The following is a 22,002-nucleotide window of genomic DNA, read 5'->3' on the forward strand; positions in this document are numbered from 1 at the left end:
AGAGATAATGCTGTGGTCCTGGTCTTGTTTTGAAGCTTAGATTCAAACAAGACCAGGCCCACATTTCTAGTTGTTACAGAGCCCAAGATATGAAGGGTTAAATCAGCCCATACAAGTATAAATAAAAAACAGGCACTCACCAGCTGGTATGTCTATAGTAGATAGTTTATGCTCATTAAAAAACACATATAATATATAGTATATGACTTAAAATCTTATTAAACAATATAAAAGTTGTGCTAAACAATGTAAAAATTATACTGAGGTCCGGGATCCGCTTACATAGACAAATTCATAGATGGATGACAATAGGTTATATAGAGATCAAACTATGCAAGAATTAATAATCTTATACGATGTGCTACGGTTGTAAACTGAAAAGACAGTGTCCTGTGACTGTAAAATAAGAATATATACCGTATATACTCGAGTATAAGACGAGTTTTTTGGCACATATTTTTGTGCTCAAAAAGCCCCCTCGTCTTATACTTGAGTCTAGGTCTTGATTGCGAAAATTCGCAAAAAAATCGCATTCAAATTTTCGCATAAAAATTCGCATGAACTGGTATTTTCCCAAAAATCGAATATTCGCTTTAGTTGGTTTTTGTACTGTTAAAGTTATTGTTGATACCATATTGTTTTTCTTTGAAATAAATATTCAAAAACCTTTAACCTACTGATGCCTCAATTAATGTAATTTTATTGGTACGGCATCTATTTTTATTTTTGAAATTTACCAGTAGCTGCTGCATTTCCCACCCTAGTCTTATACTCGAGTCAATAATTTTTCCCATTTTTTGGGGGTAAAATTAGGGGCCTCGGCTTATATTCGGGTCGGCTTATACTCGAGTATATACGGTAAGTGTTCTGTGGGAAAAGTGTAATTCTCCTGTAAAAAAGTCCTCCTACAAGGATTTATAAAGAAAAAAGACTTGTGATAAAGACTTGTGAAGAGACCGTGCAATAATTTGATATCTTCTTATAGAGTAATTAGTTTTTGCATATGAGCTATGTCCAGTAGTGTTGTAGTAATGCAAATCCTCCAATTGCACCAGCATACAAAGTCCACACTCGCAGTAATGCAAGGTATAGGTTAGTTTGTAACTAGAGATCGGGTTTAGTGAATGGGGCGTCCCCCTCTTCCTCAACCCTCTTACCTTGTCTTCAGAGTGTAGCTGACTTGTAAAGTTGCCGTTCCAGCGCTTGCTGAGTTCTTTTGTATCACTTAATCCGATACTGTGTGTACGCTGTTTCGTGCTCTCTGGTCTCAGCGTTCCACGTGGTGTAGTTGCGTCTTGCTTTCCAGGAAGCACTCAGCTAGAGTCGCGAAGTCTCGCGATAACTTTGGCTAGCTTCTATTTCACTCGCGTCCAGGCCAGCACATAGATCTTCTAGTGACCGATAGTCACTCAAATTCTGCTCGGGTTTAGGTGGGTAGTTTATCGCTCTCAGGACCAGCCAGACTGCGTTTCGAGGGGTCTCCCTCTTCCTCAGTGGCTTAAATCAGCCCCTACTTCAGCTGGCTGTGATCTCAGCCAACCTGGAGGAGGAGGAGAGGGGAGAGCTGACGTGCTGCAGTAGGATAGAAACATCCTCTCTCATGATAACTACTTATCTAACGTTGGCCCTCATACGATCAGGTCATCAGAAAAATAAAGAGTCTTGGAATACATGTACACAAAAACAAATTATTTTGTAAAAGGAAGTCTTTTTTTTATTGTGCAAGTATTATAAGATAATTAAAACTATATAAATTTGGTATCATAATAATCATGCTGACCAATAAAATAAAGTTGTCATGGTATTTATACAACACACTGAACGCTGTAAAAAGAAATCTTACAAAATAAAATTGAATTTGCTGTTGTTTTTATCCCCCCCCCCCCCCAAAAAAAAATAAAAATTATTACACTATATGTACCCCAAAATTGTTAAAAAAAAACTACAACCTGTCCCGCAAAAAAAAGTTATGACCACTGGAACAAAGAGGGAAAGGGAATGTTACTGGTAATTACGGCTAAAATTATGTCACTAAGGGGTTGAGATGGACTTCAGTCCACCTTACTTGTGCTAGATTTACTTCTGACATAGGTTCAAAATCGAAAGGGTTTCTCCAATTTTAATGCAACTGTTTTAGGGAGGGAAGGAAGTGATGTCTATCGCCTATATTCTGTGATGGATCCTTTGCTATCTGTCTGTCTGTCTATCCGTCTACCTAATCTATCAGTCTATCCACCATATGTTTCACTTCATTAGTCGCACCTGACGATAAGACCACACCTAGGTTTTAGAGGAGGAAATTAGGAAAAGAAAAAAAATATTTTAGATCAGATCCTCAGTTCAGACCCCCATATCAGGACCACAGATTAGACCCCTATCGGACCTCCTTGTCAGACCCCGTATAAGACCTCAGATCATACCTTAAAACAAATGAACTTGCCTCTCCTGCTCCGCTGCTACTCTGCAGGTACAGCGTTCTCTTCTGCTGCACTGTGATCTGACTGCGTACAGCGCCGGGTCATAGTGTGCGCACTAAGTATAATGGAAGCTCTCAATAGTATTTGCTTTAAAAGACACACTGACATTTCCATCCACTTTTGGGGGGAAAGTGCATCTTATTAAGCAAAAAATACAGTAATCTATCTAATATCTGTTACCTGTTGTAATCCTGCCTGATAATGAGAGGACTAATGAGAAGTAATTTCTACAGAACAGGAAGCTTTAGCCAATTATAGGTCCCAGTGACCAGTGTGAAAACTTCAAAATTTCAGGAAATGTTGGAATATGGATAGCTACATGAAAAATGAATTAAACTTTTCTCTTGGCTTTACCAATCCTACATTTTTGGGGAAAGGTAGTTGACAGAAAATGGTGTGTGTATGTGTGTTATATATGTGTGTGTGTATCATTTTATTTTTTGCCATTTTGTAACCCCGATTACCTCTTTACCTCCTTTCGTGTGCAGAACCTGAGCAGGATGCATATCGATGACCTTCAGATGTCCTTGGACAATGTTAATAACAAAAGGCTCCAAGAGTCACCGCTCAGAACTACATCAGCACTGTCTCGCTCGGCTCCACCGTCAGTCCTGAGGCACCCACCCAGTCCTGTGCTCAGCAGATCCTCCCTTAGAGAAAGGTAAGTCTTATCGTCTGCATTTGTATAATAACTGAGAATATTTGGTCAATTATTATAATGGTAAAATTGCTTTGATCGTCTTGCGTAGGACCTTGATACGTTGTGAAGAAATCAATCTCAAGGTGTTACTTTTATGTAATCTCTCCATCTCGGGAAAGCTGTCCCATCTAAAACTGTGCGAAGGCAGTCAGCAGAATTGCTGCCTAATTGTTCAATATACAAAGTTGCTGAGCACTTAGATTTTTCTGAAAGGAAAGATTTGTATCTCGGTCTTTTCATGGTAGGTGTCGCTCGCTGTCAGTCATAGATGGAAGCAAAGCTGAGGCACAAAGGTGCGAGGAGCTTGGCATTTCGCTACACTACTGTAGAACTCAAATTCCTTTAATCCAGTAATCCAGAAAATGTTATCTTGTTTGTTTTTCCTCTCTAAATGTCCTCATCACCTTCAAAATGTAGTTTTTATTTAGTCATCTGATAAAACAGGATATTTTATAAACTGGCATCTGTACCAGGACTCGTTGATGCCAGATTAAAGAAGATTTTCTGTTTTTATATAAATAATTAGTACACATCGTATTGGTAGGGGGAAGTGGCTCCTGCGTGCCCTCCTTCCCTGCCCTTCCTCGTACCCTGCCTCAGTTCTAGGAGATACGGTCAACGCTGTAAAAAAACAATGATGGAATTGCTGCTGTTGTCACCTCATCTCCACAAAAAATTAAATAACAAGTGATCAAAAAGTCATATGTACCCCAAAATGATACCAATTAAAAGTACAGCCCGTCCTGCAAAAAACAAGCCCCTACACAGCTACATTGGTGAAAAAATTAAAAAGTTATGGACTGTAGTATATGGCGATGCAAAATATAATTTATTTTTAACACAAAAGTGATTTTATGCTGAAAAAGTAGTAATACATCAAATAAACTATATACATTTGGTATCGCGATAAAAAGTGGGTTCTGGCAATTTTCAAAAAATTTTTAAAATTTGCTTCTAAGCCTTCTAACGTCCTAAAAAATAAAATATTTACAAAATGATGCAAACATCAAGTATACATATGGGAAATGTAAAGTAATAACTATTTGATGAAGTATCACTATGTCTTAAAAGCGGAGAAATTCTAATTTTCAAAATGGCAATTTCTTTCCAAATTTTCTGCAAATGTGTGTTTTTTTTTCTTCCTTGTTTATTTTATGCATAAAGGTAAAATGTATCAACTCAAATTCACCACTAATATGAAGTATGATGTGTCACGAGAAAACAGTCTTAGAATGGCTTGGGTCAGTAAAAACATGACCTGGCTGTCGCTTGAAGGGGTTAAAAGCCCCCTTCCCTCTGCTTTGAGTGACAGCAGTAGCATCCAACCAGGAGATCACTGCGTCTGTCACTCAGAATGGGAGGGGCTGTAAAACAGCTCAATGCAGAGGGCACTTTGCAGTGAAGCTCCTCCTCCTGGGCACTTGCAGGAGAAGGATCTGCTGATGGTAAAAGTTTGTCCCACTGTCCTCAACCCCTACTTAGTGCCGTTGGCAGTTTAGCATGACCGACTTCTGTTAAAGAGTTTATCTGGGATTCCTAAGGTCCCTTGCAGACTCGCGTGTCCGGATGCGTCCAGGTGCATTGCAGCAAACCCGCGCGAGTAGGTATGCAATTGTAGTCAGTTTTGACTGCGAATGCGTCCCGTTCAGTTTTTATCGCGCGGGTGCAATGCGTTTTGCACGCGCGTGATAAAAAACTGAATGTAGTACCCAGCCCTGAACTTCTTCACTGAAGTTTAGGTTTGGGTTCAAGGTTGTGTAGATTGTATTTCCCCTTATAACATGGTTATGAGGGGACATAATAGCATTCTGAATACAGAATGCTTAGTACAATAGCGCTGGAGGGGTTAAAAAAATAATAATAATTTAACTCACCTTAATTCACTTGTTCGCGCAGCCGGCATCTCTTCTGTCTTGTGTGAGGAATAGGACCTTTGATGACATCTCTACGCTCATCACATGGTCCGTCACATACTGATCCTATCCTCGGGATAGGACATCGATATGAAAATCCCTTTTAATGGTTGCAATCCAGCAATCTAGTATAGTATTTGGATTAGAGATGAGTGTTGCGAGCTGATGCTACGTCCGAAGCCGCTTCTCTTATAAATTTGTTATAATGCTGTACGGAGATCTTTCTCCATACAGCAAGAGTGTACTGCCTACGATGAGGCAAAGTCCGTTTTTCACGAAGTCGCTCGCCACTTCGTTGAATAACTTTGGTAATTGATTATTACAGTGAGAAAACACTTCAAAACTTGGACCGAACTCTGCTTCTGTTCCCAGTGGTACCTTGGACAACCCCTTTAATCTACATAGATAATCAGTATTTTTTAACTCCTTCACCAAATGTACAAAAATAAATCTCTAACTTCTTTCCCCACTAATTCCTTTGCATTATTTATCTCGCTCGTCTCCGTTCTGTGGCTCGGGATGCTGTCATACTTTCCTCACTAAAGCTGCCAAGACGTATCTGGATGCCAGAAAATGACTTTCGGTTCATCCAGCCGCACAGCACTATAAAAATTCAAATTACTGTGAGTCTGAACTCAGATCTGTCTCTCAAATGTGTGGGATGCTGTTAAACAAACAACGTTCCCCGGGAGCCAAGCTTTCCTGCTGGAATTATAGACCCTGACGAGAAGCAAGAATTCACCCTCCTATTCCTTTTCCTTAGGCCTCTTGCACACAAACGTATTTTCATTCAGTTCGTTTTTTTTTGCGGACCGTATACAGAACCATTCATTTCAATGGGTCCGCCAAAAAAACGGAATGTACTCTATGTGCATTCCGTTTCCATATTTCCGCATTTCCGTTCCGCAAAAAAAAAAAAAGAACATGTCCTATTATTGTCCGCATTACGGACAAGGATAGTACAGTTCTATGAAGGGCCAGCTGTTCTGTTCCGCAAAATACGGAATGCACGCGGATGTCATCCGTATATTTTGTGGACTGCAAAATGCATACGGTCCTGTGCAAGAGGCCTTAGAAGGGTAAAAAAAATAATATATATATTAGTGTGTGTGTGTGTGTGTGTGTGTGTGTGTGTGTGTGTATATATATATATGTATGTATGTGTGCTTGCAAACATCTCAAACGTCAGAATGCCCGATTTAAAGGTAAAGTCCACCTTTACAAAGAAGTTTTTTTATTTTTAGTTGTTCCAATGCATCTAAAATGAAGCAACTTCGCCGATAGTCCTTTTAAAATGTCCTGTTATTTTGTGTCCGCAGCTTCTCTGCAGACCTGTGCGTTTTCAAGGTTACAGGCTACATACAAACACTGTAGTCTGGCCCTGCAGTCATACTCCTTTCCATCTTTCCCCTACAGTAAGTACCGGTACCTTTGGTAAGTTAGCAAGAAGCAGGTGACAACTGACGGCAGGATCAGACTACGAGTTTGGTTGTAGTCTGTAACCATGGAGACACATAGGAGCTGTACACAGTCACAGATTTTTAATTAAGTCTATTTGCAAGGTTGTTTCCTTTTTTCATTTTCCATACGTTGAAACATCGCCTTAAGTTTTAGTCCAGTACAAGTCAGTGATTACTTCCATGTGGACAGGAGTGTTTTTTTTTGTTTTTTTTATAAGAATATCAAGGTCAACTCTTTACACATGGTTTTAAAAATCTATATAATGCATTTATAGTGACAATTAACATGATTAGATATTCTTGGCAGCTCTAGTACGAGAGTTTCCTAGGCTGCATAGAACCTACCTACTGTACCAATCTACCTACCTACCTACCTAATCGCTTGCAACCTTTTTAATTCCTATCGCCACCACCAGACTCATTAACACGCACGTATACCAATTGACTTCATTGTTCACTTGTTAGTGAAGCTGTTGGAGATCTATTCAAGTAATGTTCAGCTCCTCTGGATATCCGCACTAGCAAAGGAGGATAAGAGCCATCAACAGCACCTTAAAGGGGTTATCCGAGACTAATGCCTCCTTCACGTCAGTGTTCGGTAAGTGATTTCCATCAGTGATTTTGAGCCAAAACCCGGCGCGGCTCTAAACACAGAACAGGTGCAGATCTTTCCCTTATACCGTATGTCTATGGAGGCTCCAATCCTAGTTTTGGCTCACAATCACTGATGGAAATCACTGGCCAAAACACTGACGTGTGAATGAGGCATAAATCGTACCTCCAGACGTGGCCGACTCACGGTGTTGATACTCACCTGGTCCCCACTGCTGGAGTCGGTCTGTGTTTTCTCCCGAACAGACACTTCCACTCCCCGCTGTGCCAATGTCAACATCTGTCGACAGGAGGGACACTTGATTGCTGCAGCCAATCATAGGCCGCAGCGGTGACCTGCTCCCCTTGCATAGTTGTGATGTCACATGACTTTTCTCCATACACTATAGGGCGAACCAGGACAGAGAGCTTCTCTGTGTATTAACTTATGTACGGCATATGTGTGAGATTCAGGGGCATTGCAGTAAGTCTCGGGTTCAACAGTGACTTTTTTTTATTGTGCTAATATCATGGGTTACTGTGTCTGTCTAACATCCTTAAAGGTGTTTTCTGGGATTACTGAGGTTTTTAACAGAAACGCTCATGTAGTTACTTACCCAATGTACATCTTCCTTTTTCTTTTCCAATTTGGAGTCTCCGAATACATTTTTATCATGTAATCCAATTCCTCTGGTTTGTTTCCATCCTGTATGTAGCGCTTTCTGTTGCTGTATCCAACCAAACCCATAATGCACTTCTGCTTCCTCTGCCGCAGCTCCAGCACCGCCCCTAACACCCAGCTAGTTCATAGCTCCTCCCACCCAGCTTGTTACATACACTCTTATCACTGCCTCTAACACCCACCTAGTTTATAGCCCCTCCCACCCAGCTATTTACATAGACACTCCCTCAGCACCGCCCCTAACAACCCCCAGCTAGTTTATAGCTCCTCCCACCCATCTAGTTACATAGACGCTCCCCTATCACTGCCCCTAACAACACCCAGCTGGTTTATAGCTCCTCCCACCCAGCTAGTTACATAGACGCTCCCCTATCACTGCCCCTAACAACACCCAGCTGGTTTATAGCTCCTCCCACCCAGCTAGTTAGATAGATGCTCATCTATTACTGCCCCAGCCATAGACATGATATCACAGAAAATAAGACAGAGCTGCATGGACAGTTTTTTTTTTTTTTTTTGCCTTCCTCTGGATCAACTTGCAGGATGACAGGCCGAACTGGATGGACAAATGTATTTTTTCGGCCTTATGTACTATGTTACAGGGTCATGTGACCACAGCTCAGAACGAGAGATAGGAGTAATACAAGTAACAGAAATATATTACAAAATTACCTTCATAAATAATTTATTTTAAAGGATGTTTATGCAACTCCTTTAACCTTTAGGTAAAGTTAATGGTGTGACAATCGCAAGAAGTCCAATATAGTCGAATGGATCGACTCCAGTCTCTTTCAACTTTTTCTTCCCATAAAGAAACATTGAGGGCCAAAAATCACTTCGGAGCCGTGGTCCACGTGTCATGGAAACGGCACCATGATGACATAAGTGCCCTCGTCCCCCGCAGTGTCGTGAACCCGCTCTTCTTCCTTTGTGCACACCCTCTGGGGAAGCCGGAAAAGTTGAGCGATATGTTTGCAGAAATTGAATGCGCCTTCCCTTTTTTTCTTCTTCCCATGCTTGTCGCAGTCCCCACAGATGTTGCCGGCATGTCATTGTTTTAAAAAGATAATTGTTTGACATTTTGAGACAGGACTTTGTATCGAGTGATAAACCGTCAGAGCGTGAACCTTTTTTTTATTTTTCTGTGCGTGTGTTTCAGCTTGTCGTTACCAGCCTTTAATCCCGCAGAGAGTCTCGCCATTGTCACTCCGGCTAATCAAGAAATCTTGCTGTTGAAAGAGGAGATTATTTTCTTTCTTTATTTCTCTCTTTTCGTCTCTTATTTGTGGCTTTATCGCTATGCAAACAGAGGTGAAGCGTGCCTCCCCGCCACACCAGAGAGGGGGCCGGTTGATCACACTTGACAGAGCATCTTTGAAATGAATTATGAGAAGGTCTCCCATTGATCTGGTCTCCCTTCTTCAGGTCGTGGAGCAATAATTCCTAAGTGTTTATACAATCTATTGAAATCAATAAACAATTTAAACCGGTGTAGCCGCAGAATGTTTGCCAGAGCCGAGGAACATTGAAGGTATGACAATGAATACAGATAAATTGTAGCATTTTTTTATTGTACTTTCAGAACATGGGGTTCTCCTAATGGGATTTTTTTTCCTTGTCTTCTTTGATATTGGACCCTAATTCCCATGAATGGATTTCATGTCTGTAAGGCCTCACTCACATGTCCATAATAAGACAGTTCAGGTTTCATCCGTGAAGGGTCTATTGTCCGTATGTCCGTTTTTTTGTCCGCCATGTGTCATCCATATGCCACGTGCACTGCTAGGCTCAAAAAGGGATTTCCAGAGCATCTCCTACCAATAGTTAGTGAAAACCACTGACTAAATACGAATGCCTTCCATCTTCTGTTGGTGGTTTTCACAGACCCATAGACTTCAGTGGACGTGTTTGGTCCGCATCATGGACTAAAGTAGTCCATGTCCCTGGTATTTTTCCACTGACTCAATAATAATAAATACATTTAAAGTGAATGTGTCTTCAGAAAATTACCTATTGTTTAAATCACATTTCTATTTTTTGATATTTATTTTTTTATAATTTTTGATATTTTTAATCTTTCCATGTCAATTTCTATAACAAAAACATAAAGTCCTGCAGTTTTCACACCGGCAGCTAAGCCTAATAATAGGCGTCACATCTTGGTCTGTAGTCTCTACAGATCACTTTACTGTAGTTATCTACTTATCATTACAGGCTGGATTAAAATAACAGATCTCTCTCTCTCCCCTAACACAATACAGGATCCACCATTCACGATAAGTGATTATCAAAGCTTACTATTTTTAATTTCCCATAATGTCAATATCTAAAATCCATCAGTTTCCGCCCTGGCCACTAAGCCTAATAGGCGCCACTTCTTGCTCTGTAAATAGTCACTTTACTGCAATGATCTACTTCTCATTACAGACAGATTTAGAATGAGGGATATCACCTCTGTATAGATAATGCAGGATCCATTATTCGCAATAGGTGATATCACAGCTTATCTACTCCCTCCTGACCTCTGCATAGGTCACAGTGCCTACAACACTTTCCCCATAGCAGTCAATAAGGTCCCCTCCTGTCCATTGAGCCTATGGCCCATGTGGCTGCTGTAAAGCAGTTCTCTAAATGCTGTTAAGAACAACTCAGGCAATAGAATAAATAAAGCTATCAGAAAAAAACTGACAAATTAGAAATAAAAGGATTTGTGTCGCTATCTGGTTTTAACTAGCGGAAAATACATTTCAGGGACACATTCAATGGATGCATGTGGTGTCCGGGGAGAACATGGACAGCAAAATCTTCCACAGGTTAAGAAACTTCTTGGCAGAGTGGCAGTTAATTTCAAGGAATGCGTGGGTCCTAGAGACCATAAGGGATTGTCTCCGTCTCAAATTCATCAGCCTGCCACCTACCCGTTACATAGTCGCAAAATGTCCGCTGGGACCCTCAGGTCTGTCTTCTCTCGAGCTGGAAGTTTTATCCCTGATGGAAAAAATGGTTTTGGTTCCAGTTCCAGCAGAGGAAATAGGTCAGGGTTTCTATTCGACTCTCTTCCTTATAAAAAAGCCGAACGGAACTTTCAGAGTCATCATAAATCTAAAACCTCTGAATCTGTTTCTCGCTTACCATCGGTTCAAGATGGATACCCTGAAGTAACACTGTTATATGGCATCTCTAAACCTAAGAGACGCCTACCTCCATGTGCCCATCCACAAAGACTTTCAAAAGTACCTAAGGTTGGCAGTTCATGTAAACTCCCATCTGTTGCACCTACAGTTCTGTGTACTGCCATTCGGAATTGCCGTTGCTCCAAGGATCTTCACAAAGATCATTGCCGAGATGGTGGCCCACATCAGAATGGGGGATGGCATCTTCATCTCGTACTTGGACGACTTCCTGCTGGTGGCAGAATCTGAGGAAAAGTTTCTCTGTCTGGCAGAATCTCAACTAAATTCAATATCAGCGGTTCACTTAAGAATAGACCTGAACCTGAGAGCAGACTATCTCAGCAGACACCAGATTCGTCAAGGAGAGTGGAAGTTAAATCCAGAAGTGTTCTGGAAGATCTCGGCCTTATGGGGCAAGCCTCAGGTAGATCTATTTGCCAAGAGAGTAAACAGAAAGGTCAGCAGATTCTACTCCCTATGTCCGGCGGACAGACCTCTAGCAGTGGATATTTTATCTAAAAAAATGGGATTGGGACCTAGCGTACGCTTTTCCCCCACTGGGGCTGGTCCCCAGGGTCATCAAGAAGATAAAAGAAGAAAGGGCCAAAGTCATCCTGGTGGCTCCTTTTTGGCCTCGGAGGGCTTGCTTCTCCTGTCTAAGAGCCATGTCGCTGGGGGATTCCTGGGTCCTTCCGGAGCTTCCCAGTCTACTTTTATAGGGCCCAGTATGTCATCCGGGGGTGCTCAATCTCCATTTGACGGCTTGGCTTTTGAGAGGTTAACTTTTAAAGCTAAGGGATTGTCTGATGCCATCATCTCCACTTTGCAAGCCAGCAGAAAAGAGGTTACGTATAAGATTTATGTCAGGATCTGGAGAAAATTTCTGTCCACGATTAACCTGGCTTCCTTTTGACCCGGAAAAACCCAGCTTGGCGGACATTTGGGATTTTCTGCAGAAAGGTCTGAAGAAGGTTTTGAGAGTGGCCACTCTCAAAGTTCAGGTTTCTGCCTTAGGGGCTTTGTTTGGCCAGAAGATTGCGGATCATCAGATACCTTAAGTCAGTCAAGAGACTACAGTTATCCGTACCGATACGATCGCCGTCTTGAGACCTTCCAGTGGTTCTTCAGTCCTCATGTGTAGGTCCTTTTGAGCCCTTATCTGATGTTCCTCTCAGACTGCTAGTTCAGAAGACCGCCCTCTTGGTCGCAATAACATCGGCTTGTAGGGTAGGAGAGTTAGCAGCCTTATCTGTTCGAGAGCCCTATACTCAGATCCTAAAAGACAGAATAATCTTTAAACCGGATCCAGCATTTCTGCCCAAAGTGGTCTCTGCTTTTCATATATCCCAGGAGGTGGTGCTGCCCTCCTTCTGTGCTAATCCCTCTTCTGAGGGAGAAAGGCGTTTTCATATGTTGGATGTACGTAGATGTGTTCTGGAGTACATAGACAGGACTAAGGGCTTCAGGAAGTCTGATAGACTCTCTTTATTCAGGTGTCAGGGCCAAATAAAGGGGACAAAGTAAGAGGAGACACTATCTCTAGATGGATCAGTCAAGGCATTTCTACGGCTTATGTTTCTGCAGGTTTATCTCCTCTGGATAATCTGAAGGCCCATTCGACTCAGGCAGTGGCATCTTCCTGGTTGGAAAGGAGAGGTGCCTCCATTAACCAGATTTGTAAGGCGGCAACCTGGTCGTCTCCACACACTTTTTTTTTCCGTCACTATAGACTGGACGTGGGTTCCTTTTTCTTCCTTAGCTTTTGGCCGTAGGTGCTTCTGGCTGTGGCCCCACCCTAATTTCTTCTCTGGTATTCTCTCTGGTGGTGCTGTCGTGACATGAGGGAAAGCCGGTAATTACTCACCGGTAATTCTGTTTCTTCATGGTCATGACGGCACCACGAGGCTTCCCACCCTTCTATCTTGATTGTGCACAATTGGTGTTCACAGGGTGTGGCAAAAAAAAGTGTTAGCTTGTTCTTTTGTTGTTAACTTGTATGCATTATTTCTGATGTTAACTAACTGGAAGGCTTCCTAGATCTCTGTAATTCACTGATGTGTCTCTCTGGTGGTGCTGTCTTGACCATAAGGAAACAGATGTACCGGTGAGTAATTACAGGCTTTCTGAACCGTAGTCCCTGTGATGTGGTCAGAGCCTCCATTTTAGCCGAGTGTGTATTAAATGGGTTGTTTAAGACTAGGATGGCACAGAGCTGCAATACCAGGCACAAGCCATGGATAACAGTGGCGCTGCTCCTGGGAATAAAATGAGACCCCTTTTGTAGTCCAGAAGTCTTGCGATGTGCGGTGTCATGAAGTTTGTTTTATATAATTGCCCTGTGTGGCAAACCTAGGATATCTGCCACAGGCTGTGTTTGCGTCTTCCTTTGCAGAGACGATGTGCCTATGTAAATGCTGCCATTCGCGTCTCCTGCCGTTGGCGTGATTGCCACCTGAAATCCTTAAGCACTGAACACCATTTAATTTGTATATCTTTAAACCACTTGTGTAATGTCACATTAACGTGCACCTGACACCATTAATTTTCATTCCTAGAACAGATACAAGTACCTACATGTTGCTTTATAAGCAGCGAATTCAAGATTAACATTATCATTCTTGCCTTTTGCATATAAGGGGGGGGGGGAGGAATCACTTGGATGATTTGATTTAAAGGGACTGTATCATCAGAAAATGCCCTTTTGTTTAAATTTAGTTTTTTTATGGTAAACATATTTTTCTTGCTCTGTACAGATCACTTTAATGCAGTTATTTACTTGTCATTACAGGCAGGATTAGAATGACGGGTATCACCTATATGTAGATAACACAGGCTCCACCGTTCACGGTGGGTGATTTTACAGCTTATCTTCTCCCTCCTGACCTCTGCACAGGTCAGAGCGTGCCTAGAAAACTCTCCTATGGAGGTCAGATGCTGTCCATTGTATCTATGGCCCATGTGGCTGCTGTAAAGAATATCTCTAAATACTGTTAAAAACAGCTCTGGCAAGATGAGGTTCTCGGCAACCACTTACCTTCAGCTGAAGAGTCACCCACCGCTGACATCAGCATTTCTATCACTACTTTATACTGCCCTCAGTACGGTCAGCATAAAGTTGATGACAGGTTCCCTTTAACCCCTGTACCGGTACGCCCTATTTCCCGAGTCCTTAAGGACCGAGGACGTACCGGTACGTCCTGACTTAAAATCTGAATTCCGGCGCCGCGGGGGTTAATCGAAACGGGATTTCGGCTGAAATCATTCAGCCGGCATCCCGTAACAACGCAGGGGGGGGGTCATTGGACCCCCCCGTATCGGCGATCGCAGAAAACCGCAGGTCAATTCAGACCTGCGGTTTTCTGCGTTTCCTGTCCATTCGGGTGTCCTGTGACCCGATGAACCGGAAAAAGACTGCGATCGGTGGCGTAATTTTACACCACCAATCGCAGTCCGAGGATTTGAGGAGGCGGTGCTGGCCCTGGTGCTGAACGCCGCTGTCCAGGGTGCTGATTGGTGCAGGGGAGAGAGGCGCGAGATTCAAACTTCCTGCGCTCCTCTCTCCCCTCCTCTTCCTGTCCAGCACCCTGACCGTGCAGCATCGTCCAGCACCAGCTCCTGTGTCCCCCTAATCGGCATCCATCACCCTCCTGCACCCATCGCCACCCAGGTAGGTTAGGGTCAGTGAGGGAGAGGCACCTTTAGGCAGGGATAGAAGGGAAAAGTTAGAAAAAAAAAAACAAAACACATTTATTCCAAACTTTTTTGTTTCAACTTTCAGACCCCAGACCCCCCCTGCCACTTGCCCCCCCCCCCACCACTAGGGATCCTGTGGCCCACCCTAGTACGAGCCGCCCTGGGGTTCGTACTGGTTTCCCGGCCCACCAAATAAGTTCACCGGAGCCCCCTGCCGATGAACTTAGCTGGTGTCCCCCAGTGGACTTTGAGCCTGAGATTCCGGATTTCGCTGGCAATCCTGGAATCCAGATTCCCACAGTGGGGTTTACTGAAATAGACTTTTTTAGTTTTTTTTTTCAGTAACCCACTGGTGAATTTGATGGTGGAGCAGACGAATCTGTACGCCCAACAGTTCGTCGCTCAAAACCCAGGCTCAGTTTTGGCTAGACCCGGTGGCTGGACGCCGGTCAGTGCAGCCGAGATGAGGACATTTTGGGGCCTCGTGCTGCATATGGGTCTAGTCCAAAAACCCAGTGTCAGGCAATACTGGAGTGGGGACGTCCTGTACCAGACCCCACTGTACAGTATGGTCATGACACGTCACCGGTTTGAGGCCATCCGGAAATGTCTGCATTATTCCGATAATGCAGCATGTCCACCCCGAGGTGATCCTGCCTATGACCGGCTGTATAAGATACGGCCGGTCATCGATCACTTTGGGGCCACATTTCAGCAGGCCTACGTACCTGGAAGGGAGGTCGCGGTTGATGAGTCTCTCGTTGCGTTCAAGGGGAGACTCAGTTTCCGCCAATACATTACATACGGGCGAGGTATGGCGTGAAGCTATACAAAATTTGTGAGAGTACCTCAGGGTACACTTACAAATTTCGTGTGTACGAGGGGCGAGATTCCCGTATTCAACCCCCAGAATGTCCCCCCACTCTGGGTTTTAGCGGGAAACTCGTGTGGGACCTTATGTACCCACTGCTGGATAAGGGTTACCACTTGTACGTGGATAACTTTTATACCAGCATTCCCTTGTTCAGGTCCCTTGCCGCCAGATCCACGTTCGCTTGTGGGACCGTGCGGAAAAATCAACGCGGCCTCCCTGCCTACCCCCTCCAGGTACCTATCCCCAGGGGTGAGACCCGTGCACTTACCAGTGGAAACCTGTTGCTGGTCAGGTATAAGGACAAGAGGGATGTCCTTATGCTGTCCACAATCCACGGTAACAGCACCACCCCAGTCCCTGTGCGAGGTACCGCGGCAACGGTCCTCAAGCCCGATTGTATCGTCGACTACAATCGGTATATGGGAGGAGTTGATCTCTCTGATCAAGTCCTCACGCCATATAACGCCATGCGCAAAACCTGGGCATGGTACAAAAAAGTTGCGGTCTACTTGGTGCAGGTTGCCATGTACAACTCTTTTGTACTATCCCGAAGCGCTGGCAGCACAGGGACATTCCTCCAATTCTATGAGGCAGTCCTCAAGGACCTGATCTTTTCAGACCGGGAAAGAGCAGGCCGGAGTACCTCGGGAACTGGAGGCGCCCGGATCGTCCCTGGCCAACACTTTCCAGGTGTGGTCCCCCATACTGGAAAGAAGGGACGAACCCAAAAAAAGTGCAGAGTGTGTCACAAGAGGGGGATACGGAAGGACACCACAACTCAATGTGACACGTGCCCCGATCATCCGGGCCTCTGCATTATCGATTGCTTCAGGGAGTATCACACTTCCATGGAGTACTAAATTTTTATAATCCCCAACAGTTCACTAGAGAACATAAAACACTATGGCTCTCAGACTTTGGAGACACGAAAACAATTTTTCTTTCCCCAAAAAATATTAGTTTTAGTGCAGGCATCCTCAAACTGCAGCCCTCCAGATGTTGTAAAACTATAACTCCCAGCATTCCCAGACAACCTACAGCCATCATCAGGGCATGGTGGGAATTGTAGTTTTACAACATCTGGAGGGCCGCAGTTTTAGGATGCCTGCTTAGTGTCTCCAAAGTCTGAGAGCCATACATATTGGGCATCGTCGCGTGCGTAAAAGTCGTCGCTATAAAAATAACTTTTTACCAAACGCCTCGGATGAACGGTGTTAAAAATATAAAATAAAGACGGTGCCAAAACACCTATTTTTGGGCAAAATTTTAATTTAAATCCATTTTGCCGGTAATAAAGCAAGGGTTAACAGCCAAACAAAACTAAACATTTATTGCCCCAATTCTGTAGTTTGCATAAACACCCCATATGTGGTCGTAAATGGCTATATAGCCGCACGGCAGGGCATAGAACGAAGGGAACTCCATACGGTTTCTGGAAGGCAGATTTTGATGGACAGTTTTTTTTTTTTACACCATGTCCCATTAGAAGCCCCCCCTGATGTAGCCTAGACTAGAAACTCCAAAAAAGTGACCCCATCTAAGAAACTACACCCCTCAAGGTATTCAAAAGTTACTTTACAAACTATGTTAACCCTTTAGGTGTTCCACAAAACTAAATAGCGAATGTAGAAACAATTTTAGAATTAAATTTTTTTGTTACATTGCCTCAAAAAAGAGTAATATAGAGCAACCAAAAATCAAATTTACCCCAAAAATAGTCCCAAAACAACAACCACCTTATCCCGTAGTTTCCTAGATGGGGTCACTTTTATGGAGTTTCTACTCTAGGGGGGCATCAGGGGGCTTGAAAGGGTACATGGTGTAAATAAACCAGTCCAGCAAAATCTGCCTTCCAAAAACCATATGACGTTCCCCTTCTTCTATGTCCTGCCGTTTAGCCAAATAGTTTACCACCACATATGGGGTGTTTCTGCAAACTACAGAATCAGGGCAACCCATTTTGAGTGTTGTTTGGCAGTTAACCCTTGTTTTACTCCTGGAAAAAACTGATTATATTGGAAAATTTTCCAAAAAATAGAAATTTCAAAATTGTTTCTCCATCTGCCATTAACTCTTGTGGAACACCTAAAGGGTTAACAAAGTTTGTAAACCCAGTTTTGAATACCTTGAGGGGTGTACTTTCTTAGATGGAGTCACTTTTTTGAAATTTCTATTCTAGGGGTGCAACAGGGGGCTTCAAATGGGACATGGTATAAACAAAACCAGTCCTGCAAAATCTGCCTTCCAAAACCCATATGGTGTTCCCCTCCTTCTATGTGCTACCATTCGGCCAAACAGTAGTTTACGACCACATATGGGGTGTTTCTGCAAACTACAGAATCAGGGCAACCCATTTTGAGTGTTGTTTGGCAGTTAACCCTTGTTTTACTCCTGGAAAAAATTGATTATATTGGAAAATTTTCCAAAAAATAGAAATTTCAAAATTGTTTCTCCATCTGCCATCAACTCTTGTGGAAGACCTAAAGGGTTAATAAAGTTTGAAAAAACAGTTTTGAATACCTTGAGGGGTGTAGTTTCTAGAATGGGGTCATTTTTGGGAGGTTTCTATTATCTAAGCCTCACAATATGACTTCAAACCTAAACTGGTCCATAAAAAGTGGGATTTTGAAGATTTCTCAAAAATTTCAAAATTTGCTTCTAAACTTCTAAGCCTTGTAACATCCCCAAAAAATAAAATATCATTCCCAAAATGCTACAAACATGAAGTAGACATATGGGGAATGTAAAGTCATCACAATTTTGGGGGGTATTACTATGTATTACAGAAGTAGAGAAACTGAAACTTTGAAATTTGCTAATTTTTCAAAATTTTTGGTAAAAAAATGTATTTTTTTATGCAAAAAAATTAACTTTTTTTGACCCAATTTTAGCAGTGTCATGAAGTACAATATGTGACGAAAAAACAATCTCAGAACGGCCTGGGTAAGTCGAAGCGTTTTAAAGTTATGAGCACTTAAAGTGACACTGGTCAGGTTTGCAAAAAATGGCCTGGTCCTGAAGGTGAAAATGAGCCTGGTCCCTTAAGGGGTTAAGATTTAAGATCATAATTGGGAAGCTTGAATTAAACCCTTTTTAAAGGAATTTTCTGGTCAGTGATTTAAAAAACGTAACGATCACCTAGAACTACCATTCCGATACTTCCCAGGTTCCCTGCCGGCCTCTGTACTTTTTGGTCCGTCTCAACCTGGAAATGTTTCTTCTTCACCAGTCACTGGCTGCACTCGCTGTTGATGGGCGTGGACAGGCTCGGACTGGCCCACAGGGGTACAGGTGAATTCCCCACTGGGCCCCTAAGCAAGGTGGGCCCCTAGTCTCCCAGCCCCTGCACCAGTGGCACATAACACCGCAGCCTTACTGCACTACATACATATAATGAATGTACAGCACCTCCACCAGCCTATGTTCATATAAAAAACTTGATAGATTATTAAAGAAACTCCCCAGTGTATTATTATAGACACGATCAGAGCTGAGATGACTTCTAGGTATAGAGGCAGGATGACCAGTGTCCTCTTTTCCCCAGGACACACCTTCTCAAAGTAACTCCAGGGACCCCCATATTCAATCATCTGGCAGCATCCTGCTGCTGTGTGAGCAGGTAATATTTGAATGCATCCGCACAGTGGGCCCCCAAAATACATTTTACTGGTGCGCCCTAGGCACCCCAGTCCGACACTGGGTGTAGATATATAGATAGATATCTAAAGTGCAAAAAAAACACCCTAAATCAAAGATTTCACCCCTCTTTTTTTTTTTTTATGCCCTCCTTCTTGTGAGTTCCTTTTGCCATATGATGCCTTCACGAGGCAACATATTCTCTGCTAGCCCAGCGCTCCATGCCTGCACTGCTGGTCCTACACGGGGCATGGGTGCCGGGCTCCCTCATTCACCATGCTGCCGTTCACCATGCTGACAAGCGCGGGCAGCAGGTAGCGTAACTGTTATATCTGTGCTCCATGCCAGAGCTTACTTCCTGCTTTAGTCTTGTACTGTTGTTTGGGTGTGTGTCTCCTCCCTTGTGAGGCATCACATACATGCCCCCTATCTCCTCATACTATGGCCGAGTTGCAGGAAGTATTTAAGGGCGCTTCCTGCTCCAGAAAGGCATCGGAGCAATCTTGGTCGCTAGCTTGTCTAGTTTCTTGTGTGAAGGTGTTTTGTAGTTCTGATTTTCTGTGTACCGGACCCTGCTTCTTGATTCAACAGACTTTGCTTGATTGCCCCCTGCCTCTGACCTCGGACTTCGTTTATGGACTCTGCTTGATTGCTGCCCGCACTTAACCCGGACTTCCTGACCGCATCATTCCCCTCGGTGCTTCACACCGGTATCTCTGACCCCCCCCTGGTCAGCTGCCACTTACTTGGAGACTGCTCTGGAGTGGTACCTGGTGACTACCCTAACGGCCCAAGCCTATCCTCGCCATCAGAGGCTCTAGTGAAGACCAGGTAGTCAGTGGCACAGTGGGTCCACACCTGCTGGCATAACATTCCCCCTATAATTGATTAGGAAAATCCAATCCATGTAATACAATTCCTCTGGTTTGTTTCCATCCTGTATGTAGCACTTCCTGTTGCTGTATCCAACCAAACCCATGATGCACTTCTGCTTCCTCTGCCACAGCTCCAGCACCGCCCCTAAAAATGTCCAGCTAGTTTATAGCTCCTCCCACCCAGCTAGTTACATAGACATGCCCCTATCGCCGCCCTTAACAACGCCCAGCTAGTTTATAGCTCCTCCCACCCAGCTAGTTACATAGACATGCCCCTATCACCGCCCCGCCCATAGACAGAACCTAATAAGAAAGAGCTGCATGGACATGGTCATGTGACCACAGCCCAGAACAGAAGATAGGAGTAATAATGATAAAGGGAATAGAATGCAAAATTACAGCAAATGTCATAAATGATTATTTTAAAGGATTTTGATGCAATGTCTTCTGTTTGTTAGTCTATATGAACCCATCACTTACAGTATCTAGAGAATACACGTGAAGGTTATCGCAGTCTAAAATCTAGAAAACAATATTGATAGATATTTCAGGGTAGTTTTTCTAAAACTCTAATTCCATGTGACTTTGTCCAAAGCCTTGACTACGCGGGGAGTGCGTTACTCTTGCATGTACTCGGTGCCCCATGTCCTGGTGGAGGGATCTGTAGGTAGATGTATTGATCGGCTGTGATAGTCAGAGGCTTCTTGGAGATTCAGCTGCAGCGCTGGAGTCAGCAGCTTGTGACCTTGGGTAAGTCTATTCATCTTCCGGTGCCCTAAATTAAATTGTAAGCTTGATTGGCCCGAGAAGCGGCGCCTTAGAAGATCTTCTACAGTCACATCTAATATCGATAAGGCGAGCAAAACAGTGATTGAGGAGCGAGAGGAGTATACAGCACTGGAAGTAATTTATAGCTCCTGTATACAGAATGGGCAGTAATTACTCTTAGTCATCAGTGGTCAGTGGTTTGGAAGATCTTACCGGATTGACTATGTCAGAAGGAGATAATTTGTTACAGAGTGTTTGTCATTCGCATTATCTATACAGAGACGCATCAAAAGCATGGAACGTTTCATCTTAAAGGGGTTATCCCATGAGTAATAGAACCAGCCCTGCACCTCGCATGGATCCAGAGATCTCCACATTCATTGCTGCAATTGCTGGAATAGATTTATTTCAAGCTGGCGGCTCGGGCGACGCGCACGTTGTTGGTAACATTAATCAGTTACATGTCGAAGGGAGCGAGTTATCGAAAAGGGTGTAATCAATTTGGGGAGCCCTGGCATGCTTTCTTCCAAAAACAATGCCACCGTTGACAGTAAGGCTACTTTCACCCTGGCGTTTCTGGGTCCGCTGTGAGATCCGTTTCGGGGCTCTCACAAGTGGCCCAAAACGGATCAGTTCAGTCCCAATGCATTCTGAATGGATAAGGATTGCAGCGTTTTGGTGTCCGCATGACGATGCGGAGCCAAACGGATCCGTCCTGACTTACAATCTAAGTCAATGGGGACGGATCCGTTTTCACTGACACAATATGGTGCAATTGAAAACGGATCCGTCCCCCATTGACTTTCAATGTAAGTCAGGACGGCTCCATTTTAACTTAGATTATTATTATTATTTTTTTTTTAAAGAATACTGCAAACTGATCTGTTCTGAACGGATACCCGCGTTTTGCATTTTCAGTGCGGATCCGTCTGTGCAGATACAAGACGGATCCGCACTAAACGCGAGTGTGAAAGTAGCCGAAGTTGTATGTGATATTGCAGCTCAGCCCCATTCACTTCATTGGAGCTGACCGCAATACCGGACGCACAACCTGTGGATGGGTGGGGCCTCTGTTTTTGGTACAAAGCCACCATGTTTTTTAAAGGGCATCTGTCAGCAGATTTGTTTGAAACTGGCTGACCTGTTATATGTGAGCTTGG

The 22,002-nt window shown here is 43.5% G+C and overlaps 1 protein-coding gene across 2 annotated transcripts in view; it reads left to right on the forward strand.

Moving 5' to 3' along the window:
• The window catches only part of SPATA6 (spermatogenesis associated 6), a 67,765-nt gene that overhangs the window by 31,545 nt on the left and 14,218 nt on the right, over positions 1 to 22,002 (forward strand). For both annotated transcript variants that reach the window (XM_044301296.1, XM_044301297.1), the window contains one exon: positions 2,966 to 3,138. In XM_044301296.1, coding sequence (XP_044157231.1) covers positions 2,966 to 3,138 — 173 coding nt within the window. The remainder of the gene's footprint in view (positions 1 to 2,965; positions 3,139 to 22,002) is intronic.

Source organism: Bufo gargarizans, chromosome 7 (assembly GCF_014858855.1).
Source record: "Bufo gargarizans isolate SCDJY-AF-19 chromosome 7, ASM1485885v1, whole genome shotgun sequence".
NCBI classification, from domain to species: Eukaryota; Metazoa; Chordata; class Amphibia; order Anura; family Bufonidae; genus Bufo; species Bufo gargarizans.